At 31.6% G+C, this 16,927-nt stretch overlaps 1 protein-coding gene across 1 annotated transcript; it reads left to right on the top strand.

The window, feature by feature from the left end:
• Positions 1-3,954: 3,954 nt before the first annotated feature.
• On the top strand, positions 3,955-8,744 carry LOC120091915 (protein PIN-LIKES 7-like). Its single transcript, XM_039050084.1, has 9 exons — positions 3,955-4,177; positions 5,955-6,122; positions 6,204-6,283; positions 6,371-6,495; positions 6,577-6,698; positions 6,795-7,019; positions 7,531-7,653; positions 7,745-7,845; positions 7,930-8,744. The coding sequence occupies exons 2-9, from the start codon at positions 5,988-5,990 to the stop codon at positions 8,291-8,293; spliced, it is 1,275 nt and encodes a 424-aa protein (XP_038906012.1). The 5' UTR covers positions 3,955-4,177; positions 5,955-5,987; the 3' UTR covers positions 8,294-8,744.
• Positions 8,745-16,927: the final 8,183 nt, after the last annotated feature.

Genomic DNA, 16,927 nt, shown 5'->3' with positions numbered 1-16,927 from the left:
AGAGATACAACTTACAAGTTGTAATAATTATTCCACATTTTCTTGGTTGTGTTTAGTTTAATACTTCCATAAACATTTAATTTTGTATATTAAGACATTTTTTAGGCTCCATTTGGTAATTATTTAAGTCTCGCTTGACAATTTTTCTTTTTTTTTTTTTAATTTTTGTTTTTTAAAATTAAGTCTATTTAATCTATATTTTTTATAATAATTTGCGTCTTTCTTAAGTACAGTGGTTGAATTCTTAGCCACATTTTAAAAACAAAAACAACTTTTTGAAAGTTATTTTTTTTAGTTCTGAAAATTTATTTTTTAAACTATTGTTAAAAAGTAATAACAAGGGAAGAAATTTGGAAGTAGAAATAGGGCCCATAGATTTAATTTTCAAAAACAAAAACAAACAACAAAAACCCCATTGGTAACCATTTTGTTTTAGAAATTAAGCTTATGAACACTACTTCCACCTCAAAATTTCTTCTTTTGTTATCTACTTTTCACTAATAGTTTAAAAAACAAAACCAAACCAAAATTTGAGAACTAACAAAATGTAACTTTCAAAAAGTTGTTTTTATTTTTGGAATTTAGCTAAGAATTCAACTATTGTACTTAAAAAAGTTGTAAATCATCTTAGAAAATGTGGATGAAATAGACTAAATTTTTAAAAACAAAAATTAAAAACCAAATGATTATTAAACAGGACAAAAATCATTAACAAACAGAGCTAAACTTTCCATTTTTGTCTTTGATATTTTAAAAATATTATACACAAAATTAATTGAAGTTTTAAGTTCATATTATACATAAAACAACTTTTATATATATGGCTAATAGATTTCTCAATTTTAAACATCTTGAGAGTTTTTGGAGTGGTTTTAAATCAATTAAAATATTTTTTTTCTCTAATGATCAAAATCACTCACATACAAACACCTATTAATTTTTTTGGGATGGTACGTGGCAACATGTTCTTGAGCTGGTTGCAGTTGAAACATTGTGAAAAAAAAAAAAAGGTCTTTTTATGCATTGTAATTTTTCTTAGTATATAATTATAGTATATACATATTAGTAAATTTTCAAAAAAACAATGCAACATTTAAAATAGGGGTGTGATGTTGGATTAGGTTGGGTTAAAAGACTTTTTAAATCCAACCTAATTGTTCGGATGATAAATTTCTTTAACATAAATAATTCTTATTAAAAAATGAACTCAATCCAACCCAACTATGTATTTGGGTTGGGTTGGGTTGGTTCGAATTAATTAGGTCATTTATTTAAAATTTTGTTCTAAAAAGAAGCAAAACGTAAATATGTAAAAATCTAATTTAATTATTTTCATATATTAAATTAAGATTAACGACTCAAATTCAATTTATATAGTGATAATTTTCTTTCTAAAATTCAAAAAACTATTTTTAAGAGTTGTTGGAGAATAAAATTATTAAAAAATAATTAGAATTAAATAAAATTAATATATGTATAAATAATTATATTATAAGTAAAAAAAAAAATTAATATTAATAATAAATTCGTGTTGGTTCGAGTTGGTTTGAGTTATATTAGGTGAACTCGTGAATCAACCCAACTTATAAAATTTTCGTTTATTTGAACCCAATCTAACTCAAAAGAGTTGATAATCCAATCCAAACTACATTGATTGGATTGAATTGATTGATTTTTTCAGGCCATCAAATTTTTTAAACATCCCTAATTTAAAATATCATTTTCAAAGTCAAGATGAGAAGAATATCCAGTTGGATTTCGCAGGCAGTTCTATATGCATGGATAAAGATAAAGTATCTTCAGCCTTGTTTCAGTTTAAAACTTATCTTATTGATTCAATATAAAATAGTAATTTAATGAAACATAAAATCATATTTCTTTAATAAATTAAAAAAAAAAACTTTTAACTTTAAAAAATGTAAAAAGTGTAGAAAAGGAAACACGAGAAAAGTTATTCCTCTTTTTATGTCATGTATATGATTACAGAATATTATATTCCAACAATTGGCCGAGTTTGAATGGACACCCACTTTAATTCACAAACTAAACGTTTCTTCATTAAAATTTACCATTTACTACATATAAAATTACCTATCTCAATATGATTAAGAAAAGTATTCCTACTACTTATGTTACATTTATTCAATATTATATTATCTTTAAAAGTTAAAATAAAGTTATTAAAGTATTTTTAATGGGAATGACTTGAAACTAAAATCGTACACTCGTTTTAGAATACTTGGAATTAAAACTTTCTTGAACTTTTTTCTTAGTTGATGGACGTATTTTCTACGATATGGTTTTAGTACTCGGGAAAGAGTTGTTTAAAAAAAGAGTTGTTTTAAAGAGTAGTTTAAATTATTTATATTTGTTAATAAAATTCTCAAAATATATATTTTTTTATTATTGGAAAGTTTTTAATAGTGATTTTAATGAATAAAACCCTCCTTAAAATGGAATTAAAGACTACCAAAATAAGTATGAGATCCAACATCATTATGGGACAGGAGTGTTCAAAAAATTCGACGATCTAAAAAAATCGATCAACTTAATCCAATCTTGCAATTTGAGTTGGATTATCCATTTATTTTGTGTTGGTTTGGGTTCAAATAAATGAAAGTTTGATAGGTTAGGTTGGTTTATAGGTTCATCTAAAATAACCCAAAAAGAACTTAATATAACTTTAAAATTTATATTTTTATACTCGTGATATAATTATATATACATATATTTATTTTTAGTTTTTTTAAGAAAATTTTTAAAAATAGAAAAATAAAGAAAACTAGTTACACAAAATAGCAAAATTTAATCTTTTTTTTATAAACATTGATAGAGATTGATAGAAGTGATAAAAACCGATAGAAATCTATCATTGATACTATATGATATACGCGGATAGAAGTCTATCAATATCTATCAAATTTTTTTGTTATTTCTATAAATAGTTTAACGTTTTTTCTATTTATGAAAAATTTCATTTATTTAATTTCATTATTGTTTAAATAATTTATTTTTTAAAAACTCCTAAAAATAGTTTTTTAGCCATTTGGAAAAAAATCATTATATAAATTGAAATCGAGTTATTAATTTAATTCAATATATAAAATTATTAAATAAAATTTTTATGTATTAACATTTTTAATTATTTTTAAAGAAAATATTTAAATAGATAACTTGATTAGTCTGAACCAACCAAATCTAAATGTTTCCTAGTTTGATTGAATTCATTTTTTAATAAGAATAATTTGGGTTAAAGATCGAATGATTAAGTTGGATTGGTTGAATTTAAAACGTCATTCAATCCAATCCATTAATTATCGTTTTAGTCTACGTGTTCACATGTTTTTTCAGTTGAATATTGTTGGGCTTTGACATAAATATTTTTATATATAGAGAAAAAAAAAAAGAAAAAGAGAGAAGCGGGATAGATGGATTGGCACAGATGATGTGTGAGTGCGTAGACATCATGTGTATGTTTTATAAGCATCAATGATTAGGTAAATTCAAAGCTCCCTTTTTACATAGTAAAAAAAATATATAATAATTTAATTACTAAAAAAAGTACCATATGATAAAAATAGGTGTAATTCGTACCATACCTCAAATTCTTTTTTCTTTTTTCTTTAAAACAATACTTAGGTATGTAAGCTACAACATCAAGAATAAAATTAAAATATTTATGTTAGGTTTATATATGTACATCAACTTTAGTTGGGCCTTATCGGAATAACAATAAAAAGAACACATCAATTCCAATTTGAACTGCTGTTTGCATTGCTAAGAAATTTCTGGCAGTGGCCTGGCCTCCAAGGAATTCTGAGTTACAACAACTTACAAAGCATAAATAATAATAAAAATTAAAATTAAAAAAACAGTTTTGGTTAGCCGCCACAAGCCACAGAATTATTACGTCACCACAATTTATGTCTATAAATACACAATTTCCATTTTTCACTCATCCTCCAAACACCTTTCTAGTCCTCTCTATCCCTCTCTCTATATATGTTAACTAATTAATTAACGCCGCTGGTTGCTAGCTTTAATAACCATTATATAATTATATACAATTTCTGAATATTATTATTATTATTATTATTATTATTTCTTTCCCTGTTCGTCTCCTCCGGATCCATCGCTGCGACTGCAAGCTTCTTCCGACGCCACCACACAAACTCAGGTTTGCACCTTCTTCGCTATATATCTCATTTCATATTTTCTATTTTTTTTTTCTAAATTTTAAAGTTTTTGAATTTTGGTTCTGGTTCAGATAATATATATAATGAATAAAATAAATAATTAAAATTGAAAGAGAGAAGAAATTATGTGGGTGTGGAAGAAGAAGAAGGAATGAGAAATGTTTAATTTCTGGCATTCTCTTCTGCCAATCCATAACACTTACGTAACCTCTTGTTCTTCATCTTTTTCTCTCCCTCAATTCTGCTTTTTCTTTTTCTTTTTCTTTTTTCTTTCGAAACAAAAATAATAAAACCAATTTTCACTCTAAATTTCTTATGTTTGATCAAATTTAATGATGCTCTACATTTCTGGTTAATTTTAACCATGACTCCAAATATTATTAAAGGAATATCTCCAACTATATATAAAGCATAAATACGATAAAAAAATATTTGATAAAATTATAGAGAAAAGCAACATTAATTTTTTTTTTTATCAAAAAGATTATGAATTTTAGTAAAGTTATTAATTTGTGCACTAGTCCAATTTATTGTAGAATGTTTTATTTTGAACAGATTTTTTTCTGGGGAATTTTAATTACACAACTCTTTTTTGTTTTTGGCAAAAAAATTATTGAAGAACAGAACATTTTTTTTATCTCTACCTTTTGGTGATCCTTTTATTCTTCTCCCTTGTGGCCTCCACAGAAATTTCTTCTTTTTAGATCAAAGAATTTTCTATATTAACAACGCATATTGGCTGTGATCAAGAAAAATTGCATCTTTTGTGAATAGATAATCATGTTTTTGTTTTCTTTTTTTTGATGCCTTGTTCTTCTCTATTTGTTAAATAAATAAGTGTCTTATAAATACCATTTTTTTTCTCGTTTAAATCTCAAGATTTTTTTTTTTTTTTTTTTTTAAATTTTTTCTCAACGTTTGCCTATTTTACTTTTATGTTCTAATCTCTAAACTTTATAAATTAGGCCATTTATTTGGCTGCCTGGTCAATTTTTGTTTTAACCAATTCTGTTTACCTCCTAATTATATGTTTTACTCAAAGTTACATCATTTTTTATTATAAAAAGTATAATAGAGATAAGGACCAACATTGCTAGTCTTAAAATTAAGTTCGTGGCCTATAAAAATATTTTAGAATTTTGTATATAACTAGAAAGTTTGGGGCCAAAATGGAAAAAATCATAAAACCTTAATGAAAATTTAACCAAAGTTTTTCTTTTATTGGTTCTAGAATTTGTTTTCAGAATCACATAGAACTTTACTTTTTTAATAATATATATATATATATATATATAATTAAAATTTGTCAAATTTCAAATTATTGGGTAGAAATTTTAGAAAGGGTAATACTGGAATGCACCCATCTCCATACTTTTTCTTCCAATTAATCACACAAAAAAAACTAAAATATTTCAAAAAATAAATAAAAATAATTTGTCACATGTCATATTATGATATAACAATTTAATATGATGTCTAGCAAAATACATCTAAATATTTTTCTTTTAAAAATGGTAAGTAAATAAAACAAATATATAATAAAGTGGAAATGCAGTTGGAGCGGCAGTGCCCTTCCTTGTCCTTTTGGAAAATTAGGCCCATCATTTCAGATCTAAAAATTGATTTCAATTCCCAGCTTCTTTTTTATTAAAAAAAATAATAATAAGAAGGAAAAATTAGATCTAAAGCTGGAGCTAATTAATTATGTTTAGGAAATATGAATGTTTAGCAATTGTGTATTGAAATTTTGGAACACAGAGAAAAAGATCGTCCCAAATTCAAATTGAATTGATGGGTTTGTTGTCACTACTGGAGGTGGCATTAATGCCCAATTTACAAGTCCTCCTCATTTGTTTACTCGGAGCCTTTTTGGCCACTGATTACTGCAATCTTCTTCCTGCTCAAGCTCGAACCTCTCTCAACAAGGTATTTTCTTTTCTTTTTTTTTCTCACTTCTCATAATATTACTTACTTTAATCCTGATTTTTATTTTTAATTTTTTGGCAGATTGTGTTTACTGTTTTCACTCCTTGTCTCATGTTTGCAAATTTGGCCAAAACAGTCACCTTTCAAGACATTGTTTCATGGTAATTTAATTTAATTTCATTTGTGTCATTTCTCATTTTGTGGAAATTAAAATGGAATTATTAATTATTATTTATATATAAATATAGGTGGTTCATGCCAGTGAACATTGGCCTTACCTTTCTATTTGGAGGAATTTTGGGATGGATAGTTGTTAAAATATTGAAACCCAAGCCATATCTTGAAGGCCTTGTCATTGCAGCCTCTTCTTCTGGTTGGTTTCTTTCTTCTTGTTTTTCTTCATTTTTGTTCTTTCTAGTCAAATAATTCATTGATATCATGTTAATGAATTTAGGGAACTTGGGAAACCTTCTTCTCATCATCATCCCTGCCATCTGTGATGAGGACGGTAGCCCTTTTGGCGACCGCGACACCTGTACTTCTCTCGGACTCTCTTATGCTTCCTTTTCCATGGCGGTAAGTAACTTATCAATTTAACATGGTATTAAAGTAGCAAGTAACATACCAATTTTCTTTTGTTTCTTATAATATGTATGTTTGGTGAACTTTCAGCTAGGTGGGTTTTACCTATGGACTTATACTTACCAGCTAGTGAAAACCTCCTCCTTGAGATTGAAAGCACTTGAAGTTGAAGAAGCATCAGAGGAGAAGTTGAAATCACCCAACCACACCTCCAATGGGAACTTGCAAGCTCATCTTCTGAATAAACAAACTGGGGAACAAGACCAACTTCTTCCTGTTTCTGTCTCATCAACCACCAACAACCTGCTGGAACAGGTAATTATTTCGGTCCTGTTTGATAACCATTCGGGAGTTAGAACTATTAAGTTTGAAGTTAATGCATTGGAGTTAGTAACTTTGTGCTTGAGATATAGAACGGTAAGATTGAGTTTTTTGATAATCGTGAAAAGTAAATTAAGAAAGTAAGATGGAGTTATTTGATAAATGTGAAAAAGTAGAAATACAGGGAAAATAAAGTTCCATAGTAAATGTGGGAAGTATAAAAAATGAGAAAATTTAGTTATTCGATCGATATGCAAGTTTAATAGTGTTTACTAAAGCCTACAAACACCTTTTCCATTGCTTCGTGCTTAACTAAGAACAAAAGACGAAATGGTTTTGAAACGAGGTCTTTCATAATTACACTTGATGGGGACAACATCCCTCCAAATATCAGTTGTTCTCACTTATATACCTATAATCATCTTTTTACTTTACTAACGTGGGACTTTGGTTGCATTCCTAATAAAATCAACACGTGGGGTAACTCATTTGACTTTACTTGCAGGTTGAATCCCAAGAAGCAGTGGGCAGCTTAGAGAAACGGGAATCATCCTCCATTTGGGCTAAAACACTAGAGTTTATGCACAGCATTGTTGAAGAATTGATGGCCCCTCCATCATTAGGAGCTGTAAGCAAATAATAAACAAGAATCCCCTGTTTTTATTGTTATACAACAAATTAATATTATCAATTATTTATGATTATGATTATATGATTAGATTGTGGGGTTCATTTTTGGAGCGGTGACATGGCTCAGAAATCTCGTAGTTGGGGACAATGCTCCCTTTAGAGTAATCCAAGACTCTGTTCAACTACTGGGGTATGTGTATATATATATATATGCTCTGTTTTATTGTTTTCATTAGCAAAAAGGGTTTTTGATTTATATATTATTTATGTTCAGAAATGGGACGATTCCTTGCACCACTTTGATATTAGGCGGCAATCTGATTCAAGGGTTGCGGTCGTCAAAGGTGAAGGCAAGCACGATCATTGGAGTGATTGCAGTTCGATACTTTGCGTTGCCTGCAATTGGAATTTTGGTAGTGAAAGCGGCCAACGCAGTAGGGTTCTTAGCGCCGGATCCTCTTTACCATTTCTTGTTGATGGTTCAATACACCACGCCGCCGGCCATGTCCATTGGCACAATGACTCAGTTGTTCGGTGTGGGTCAAGAGGAATGCTCTGTTATTATGCTTTGGACCTATTTGGCTGCTGCTCTCTCTCTCGCTCTTTGGTCTGCAGCTTTCATGTGGATCTTGTCATGATTCTTCTTCTTCTTTCATTCTTTTTGTAAAGTCTAGTTTATTAATTGTTTGCCTTTGTCAACCCATTTTACTGTATCCAAAAATATAAAAGAGGAAAATAGATGATAAAGAGTAGGTCAATAGTCATTCAGCCATATGGGTTATGTTTTATGTATACAAAAAATTGTTTCAGCACCATTTTCTTCATTCCTTGCAAATCAACGGTGGATGGAGCATTAAATAGTACTCAACTGATTTTGATTTTTCTCTCAAAATACAAAATCAATAATGTGTAATTGCATTTTCTACTTCTGAGAGTGGGGAAAAGAAAAAGGGTGTGAGTAAACGAAAACTTTGAAGATTGATTTCTGTAATTGGGGTCGGGGAGAGGTTGTGTGATTATAGCAATTTGTCACATGGTAAATTTTTCTGGTTCGTGTTTTTTCTCCAATTGAGAAGTTTTTCACGTAAATTCTTGTGTTTTTGGGATTTATTGTTTTCTTTTAATTTTTTTTTGTTATTTTCTGCTTATTTTCTGAGGTAGAAGTGGGAGGTTTTTTTCCAACAAGTGGTATCAAAGCATCAGGTTTGTAATTTCTTGAATTTCTGAGTATGCTTTGTGGTTGCAACATTGTTTGATCTTCCATATCAGAAAATAATTCTTGAAACAGGTTGCGGTATAGTGAATAGTGTTGGTTGTTCGCTATTTGTTGTCTTGCTAGGACGCAAATATGTCAAGCTTTATGGGTTCATTAAAGTTTGATGTGGAGAAATTTGATGGAAGGATCAACTTTGGTTGGTGGCAAGTTCAAGTCAAGGATGTGCTAATACAAGTTAGATTATACAAGGCGTTGAAGGGAAGATCGAGCAATGTTGCTTCTAAAGAGTTAAGCGGTGATGGTGATCTAGGAGAGTCTAGTGGTGGTTCTAGTAAAAGTTCTAAGATGTCCAATGAAGATTGGGAGGAGATGGATTTGAGAACTGCAAATGCAATTAGGCTAAAAATGTTCTTGCAAATGTGCATGGAATTTTAACAGCCAAAAAGTTTTAGGAGAAGCTTGAAGTAATGTATCAGGCAAAAAACATCTCAAATCGGTTGTACCTGAAAGAGCAGTTTCACACGTTACAAATGGTGGAAGGTACAAAAATCTTAGATCATCTGAGTATTATCAATGACATCGTTTCTGAGCTGGAGATGATAAGAGTGAAGATAGAATATGAAGATAAGGCACTCCAATTCATCTGGTCACTTCCTCCTTCTTATGGACACATGAAACCAATCTTGATATACGGGAAAGAAACTTTAGATTTTGTTGAGGTTACTAGTAAACTTTTGTCAGAGGAAAAAATAGTGAAGAAATGAAGGGCATACTTCATAAGAGAATTTAGCAATGGTAGCTAGAAAATGTAAAAGGAAAGAGTTCGTGCAAAAAAGGGTTTGCTAGGAATGTGGACTAATGGAACGGTGAAATTCCGCAACGAAAGCGGGATCGTCCTAGTTTTGATTTTTACACATAATCAAAATTTATAGAACATAATTATGCGTTTAAACAAGAAAACTACAACATGTTTCTCTAGAAGGAATTAGGGAATAATTAAAACCTTACCCTTGAAGAACAACTTCTTTGCGTATTCCCTCGATCTGATCACAAACTCTCCGTTTGGAATTCAAAACTGAAATTCCAAATGACCACCACCACAAGAGAACCTCTTGTATTCTCCTTAGGGGATAATAATAAGTAGGAATGGTGGACTCTGCTAAGAATTTGGGAAGATGGAAAGTGAATGAAGTCGACATTCAACAAATGGAAGCTATTAAGGATCTAAGCACTCTAATTACATCAATTTTAAAGGAACAACGTGCATGTTCATAAAAACAAAAATAAGGTTTATAGAATACTACCTTTGTAGATTCCACCAAATTGTTTGATCTTCTCTGATTTCTTCTTCAATCTCAGCAGTAGACCACCACCAAAATTTTCTCTATTATCTTCAGCCGTTAGATTGAGTTGCAGAACTCAAATTGAATGAAATTGGTATGAGCTTTTAAGAGTTTGAAGATGGAGATAAACAGTTTTTCTTTTCCAAATCTTTAGTTTTGCATGAACCTCAAATTTTGAAGTCTAAACTCAATATATGAAGATTCATCATGTATATCTGAATCAAGGAGGTTCAATCACTCAATTTTCCATTAAGAATTAAGTGGCATGAGGTGGAGATTAATGGAATTTGTGGGATCTTTCCCACGTTCCATTAATTTCAATTATATTAATGAAAGTAAATTAATTAATATACAAAAAAAAATATTAAAAAAAACTGAAATTTAAATTCAATTTTAATCAAATAAGTTTTGTAATTTTTGTATTTCATACATTCAAAAACTAATTAATTAATTTCTTAATTTTGAATTTATGATAATTCTAAATTGGATAATTAATTAAACTAATTTTAATTAATTTAATTTAATATCAAATATTTAAATCATATTTAAATATTATCAACTCTCTAAAACCGCAATGTTTAATTCGTTAATTAAACATCAATTATATCAAATATAATCATTCAAATCCTAAATCGAGTTTTAATATTCCAATTTCTCTCAACACGCTATTCTAATGTTTAATCCTCTTACGAGCTAGTAAAGGGACCTAATGGACCTACAGATCATGAGCTCTAATGGTTTGAGATTAATTGGCTAAACTTTTTAAACCGAATTAATCACTATTCGTTAACTACCGAGACATACCACTACAACTCAATAGTTGCACTCTCCTCACTGCAGATATGTTTCTGTCCACTTGATTTAACCATAATTAGTAAGTCGATCCTGATAGGTCTCCAATTATGTTGCAATATCAAAAAAGAAAGAATAAAAGAGATAAAGGAAAGTCGGTGGTTGAATCGGTTAAAAATTATTGTCAATGCTGTTGGAAGAAGTTGAGGTTTAAAAAAAGGGAAGAAACCGGAAGGGAGGGGCAATAAAGTCTGAATATCAGGAGAGGTGAGGAAGGGGAGCTCTTGAGAGTAGGAGTTCGGAAATCTCTGTCGTGGAGAAATCATCGTAGAGTGCCGCTCATCGTCTACTTCTACTAGGCGATTGTGTAGCAGAGCTCAACGATCGTGTAGCATTTGGTAGGCAATCGTATAACATTTGGTAGGCAACCATATAGAAACTGGTAAGCGATCATGTAATAGTTTGTGAGCGATCGTGTAGGAGTTTGTGAGCGATCGCGGAGTATTTTGTAAGCGATCGTGTAGAACTTGTAAATGATTGTTTAGCGTTTGGTAAGCAATCGAGTAACAACAGTAAGCGACCCTTTAGTCTTGTTTGACTCTTATCATTTAATAAAGAAGTCGTTCATCATTTAATTGCTATTCCAAAAGATTGTATCAACTAGTTACAATAATAAAGATTTTCAAGAATCAGTATCCTAACAAATTGGTATCAGAGCAACCACCTGGGCAAGCATGGTTCAGAAACATTTTGAAGAGAAACTAGAATTACTAGAACAAGAGATCTTGGGACTCAGAGTTGAAATAGAAATTGCCAACCACAGAGGAGAATTTGGTGTCGTTAGCGAAGAGCATTGAGAATTTGGGATTGCAGGCAGAGAAACATCAATAAATGCTCATTTCTTATGTTACGGAAATGGCCAAGGGAAAAGAAATAGTGACAGAAGAGGCAGAAAGATCGAAGAGTCACAATATGTGCAAAGCAAATAGTTAAGTGAAAGCCATCGGAGAAGATGCGATTTGCGTTCGAAGCAAATTCAAGAAAGTAGAAATGTTGGTGTTCAATAGAAGCGATCCAGACGTATAGTTATTCAAAGCAGGCCGCTATTTCCAAATTCATAAGTTGACTAAATCTGAGAAGATGACGGTGGCAGTTGTGAGTTTCGACGGTGCCACATTAGATTGGTACCGGTCGAAGAAAGGCAGAGAGCTGTTTAAAGATTGGGAAGATTTGAAGAAAAGGATGTTAGTGTGATTCCGATCTTTAAGAGAGGGATCGATATGTGGAAGATTCTTGGCTATTAAACAAGAAATGATGGTGGAGGCATATCGAAATCTGTTCGATAAGTTGGTAGCGCCGCTGCCGCATCTACCAAACGAAGTTCTTGAGGAGACATTCATGAACGGTTTGGTGCCATGGATAAAGGCAGAAGTTGAATGCTAGAATCTCACCGAGTTAGTGCAAATGATGTCGCTAACACAACATGTTGAAGATAGGGAAAATGTGCGGGTCGAAGCCGGACGAGCGCGAACATACGGAGGTAGGTTCCAAAATTCAATACTGAAATTGTGAGTAAGTTAGTAAGTGAAAGTGAACCAAAAGAGGGAGAGAAGACCGAAGAGTCATTTTCGATAAGAACCATCACCTTACGAGGAACATTGAATAACGATAACCGAAGAGAAATCTCGACAAGAAGATTGACAGATGCTGAATTTCAGTCGAAGAGAGAAAAAGGGCTCTGTTTCCAGTGTGATGAAAAGTACACTGCTGGGCATCGGTGCAAAGAGCGAGAGTTGAGAAAATTGAGATTACTTATGGTGCAGGCATCCAGTACGGAGTGGGAATTGTATGAAGACGACAAAGCAAGAGAAGAGACATTAGAATTGTGTATGTTGTCACTGAATGAGGAAATTTCATCTATTGCTGAACTGTCTGTGAACTCAGTTGTGGGATTGACGAACCCACGAACAATGAAGATTAAAGAAGATATCAAAGGAGAATTGGTGGTGGTGTTGATAGACTAAGGAGCTAAATATAACTTCATATTAGAGGGTCTAGCGAATCGTTTGCAGTTGAACATCATAGACACGACCAATTACGATATAGTTTTGGGATCTGGAATTGCTCTGCGAGGAAAGGGAGTATGCAAAAATGTGGAAATGAGGCTGGGAGATTAGAGAGTGTATGACAGTTTCATACCATTGGAGTTGGAAGGTGTTGACGTGATTTTGGGGATGCAATGGCTACACTTTTTAGGGAAAACAGATACGATTGGCAGAACCTAACAATGTCATTTGTTCATGAGGGTTGAAAGATTACTCTGCAAGAGAATCCAAATTTGACAAAGGCAGAGCTAAGCGATCGTGTAGCAGAGCTCAATGATCGTATAGCATTTGGTAGGCGATCGTATAGAAATTGGTAAGCGATCGTGTAGGAGTTTGTGAGTGATTGCGAAGTATTTTGTAAGCGATCGTTTAGTAATACTGAGCGATCGTGTAGAACTTATAAATGATAGTTTAACGTTTGGTAAGCGATCGAGTAACAACTGTAAGCGACCATTTAGTCTTGTTTGACTCTTATCGTTTAATAAAGAAGTCGTTCATCATTTAATTACTATTCCAAAAGATTGTATCAACTAGTTGTGATAATAAAGATTTTCGAGAATCAGTATCCTAACAGATCCTTTACAGGTTGTTCGTATTTACAACTAGATCAATATTACTATTTTACCCCTATAATACATCTTGCTTCTTAAGTTTCTACTGATCATCTATTGAACAATTGGTTTATGGTCCAACCAATAAATTGAGTCACTCTCTGCCATGAGAGAGCAGGGCTCCTTTGTTCAAGACCAGGAGTCAGTATTTAAGGGAACAACTTATTTGCTAACCTTAAGATGGGTTTGAGTGAATTCTGTCTTGTAAGACTATGTCCCAAAATATCTATCTAGTCTTACCTCTAAAATGGGAGGTTTATTGAGCGGTGATGTTGAACTACTTTCATAGTTAGCTTAGGATTAAGATCGAGTTATCTTAGGTCATCGAATTGAAATAGTCAGTTTTAACAGTAAACAGTTGTTATAAAGAAAATTATTATTTTGTGGTTTAGTTTTATGCAAACATCTTTTGCATAGGATGTCTCCACATGAACGATCTTGAGATCACATTGTTTATATCAATATATAAAGAGGGTCGTATCATAATGTCCCCATGACAAGGTACCCAATCTTATCCATATACTTATAGACCTTTTTGGCTATATACTCAAACTTGATCATCTTTTATGTCTCTACATAAAGTTTAAGTATCCATATCATAGTCATGAGTTAGTTTATTGGATTTATTAAAAAAATGTTATTCAATGATACCTTTATTGAAATAAATTTCAATATTCACTTTATTGTGAATAAAATATGCTTAATGTTTACAAACTGCAAGTTTTAGGACATTCCCAATAGAAAGGATTTTGAAAGGAAGAAGAAAAACTATTTTATTCTCTGTGTGTTCTCTGGGAGTAAATTACAGAGAGAATCCTGGCCTTCGGAGATTAAAGGAAGAAGAAGATGAAAAAATGAACTGCCCACTCTCACGTTATGTTAAGAAAGAAAAACTAGGGGAGGGAGTTATAACTCTCTCCTTTATTAAATTAAAACTATTTTAATTTAATTAAAAAATAATATAAGTATATATATAATCACTTTAGTATAATATATATAATATATATATATATTTATACCATATGTTATATCAAATATGACATATAACCTATAGTTTTTTTTATATTATATGAAATTCAATATAACCCATAGCTTTTTATTTCTCTCAATCATTCATGTTTTAGTATAAATCACAATTTATGCTAAATCTAATTATATGAATCTCATTCATACAATTAGTATTTGAATCACATTCAAATATTTAATTCCTCTCAAAATAAACTTATATTATAATGTATCAAATACATTATATTAATTATATCACATATGATTAATTTAATTAATTATATCATATATAATTAATTCCCTAAATTAATTTGAACAATTCAAATTAGTTCAAAATTAATTCTCAACAATCCCTGTTGAGCTACAAAGGGGGCCATATGGACTTGTAGATTGAAGCTCCAATGGTACTCGAAAAATTAATAAAACTTTTTTAATTAAATTATTCAACATCCATTAACTGTCAATCACTCCACTAAAGACTACAGCTGCACTCTTCGCACAACAGATATATTTCTGTGTCCATTGGATATAATCAGTCAACAGTGTGATGGCTTTTCACAAATTGATCGTAGATACAGCTGGGCCAAAATTATCGTTTTGCCCCTGTAGTTACATCCAACTCCTTAAGTACCACTGATCCCTCTAATGAACAATAAGTCATAGTCCAACTATGACCAAATCCCTCTCGAGCCAAGAGATAGTGTGACCACATTGTTCAAGCCCCGAAATCAGCCCGTAAGGGAGCAATTTATCTACTTACTCTGATATTAGGGAAGAAGCAAATTCTATCTTATGTAGCTGTGTTCCCAGCTCCCCGATCAGACGAATCTCCAAAATGGTAGGCATATTGAATCAACAATCTAGCCACTCTCACCCATGAAAATTAAAGGACCGCCTTCATAGGCAAGAGTTCACAACTCACTCAGGATTCAGGTCATGTCACTTATGGTCATCCTGGTGAAATGTAAGTCTCTATATTAACGGCATTATATAATGAGACTAATCATTTTGTGGTCCGATATTATATAGACTCTTTATATAGGATACCCCATTCACATGTCTCTATATGAATGATCAGGATCATATCATTTGTAACACTTTACAACACTTGTAACATCTACAAAATAGGTCGTATCCGTAGTGTCACTAGGATAAGGTACCCAACCTTATCCATCTACTACATACTATTTAGGTTATCATTTAAACATGATCCACCTGTATATCTTTACATACATGTTAAAACAACCTAGGATCTTTGTTTATTGGATCGAGTGTATGCTCATCAAATAACAACTATTTTAATAATGACAATTTGTTTATATAAAATTTACAAACTACAAGAATACAATAAAGATTTAGGACATCAATCCCAAACTGGATAATCTGGACACGTGAAAAAAGATTGTTCTAATAGAGCATGTTCGTCAAAAGGCTCTGAGTCAGATGCTAACATTGCCTTTCTCGCCAGGGGAGATAGTGACCCCTTTTAAAGAAGACAAAAATTTACCCTCGTGGTATGTCCGCATTACCACAATAGAGGATGTGATGTTAGCGGTACCACAAGTTTGCACATGAGGCATTGACTTGGCGGTCATGCAAGGTATGTGGTAAAAGTTATGTAAATGGCTGAAAAACTTCCAAGTGAGCCAAGTAGGTGGAAATTGCACCATGAATATCAACAAGATTTTTTCAGCATGTGACGAAAAAGAAAATTATTGGAAGATGGTATTTCAAGTGGTCTACTCTGTTGGGATTGATGCCCTAAAGTCTCATGTCCTGTAGTTTGTAAACAGTTTGTAGGAACGCTTGTGTTGTATGATATATGATATTTACTTCACATCTTGTATTTTGCTTAGTTGTTTGTTTTATTTGCTTTACCACAAACCAATTAACATAAAATCTCAGGTTATCTATATGTAACTCAAACATGTATGTGGTGACATACAAGTGGATCATGTCTTGAGTGATAACCAAAATGGTCTGCAGTATATGGATAAAGGAGGGAAACCTTATCTTGGTAATGCTACGGATGCGGCCCGTTTTGTGGAATAGTCACAAGTGTTGTGACTTGTCATAGATGGTCTGATCCTGATCATTCGTGTGGGACATGCGAACGGGGGTGTCCTATACAAAGAGTTTGTATAAGACTGACCACGAATTTTAATGTCTCGTTATATAACACCGTTCATGACAAGAGACT

Source organism: Benincasa hispida, chromosome 11 (genome assembly GCF_009727055.1).
Source record: "Benincasa hispida cultivar B227 chromosome 11, ASM972705v1, whole genome shotgun sequence".
NCBI classification, from domain to species: domain Eukaryota; kingdom Viridiplantae; phylum Streptophyta; class Magnoliopsida; order Cucurbitales; family Cucurbitaceae; genus Benincasa; species Benincasa hispida.
The sequence above is the reverse complement of the archived record's forward strand: the minus strand, read 5'-3'. Positions and strand labels throughout refer to the sequence as shown.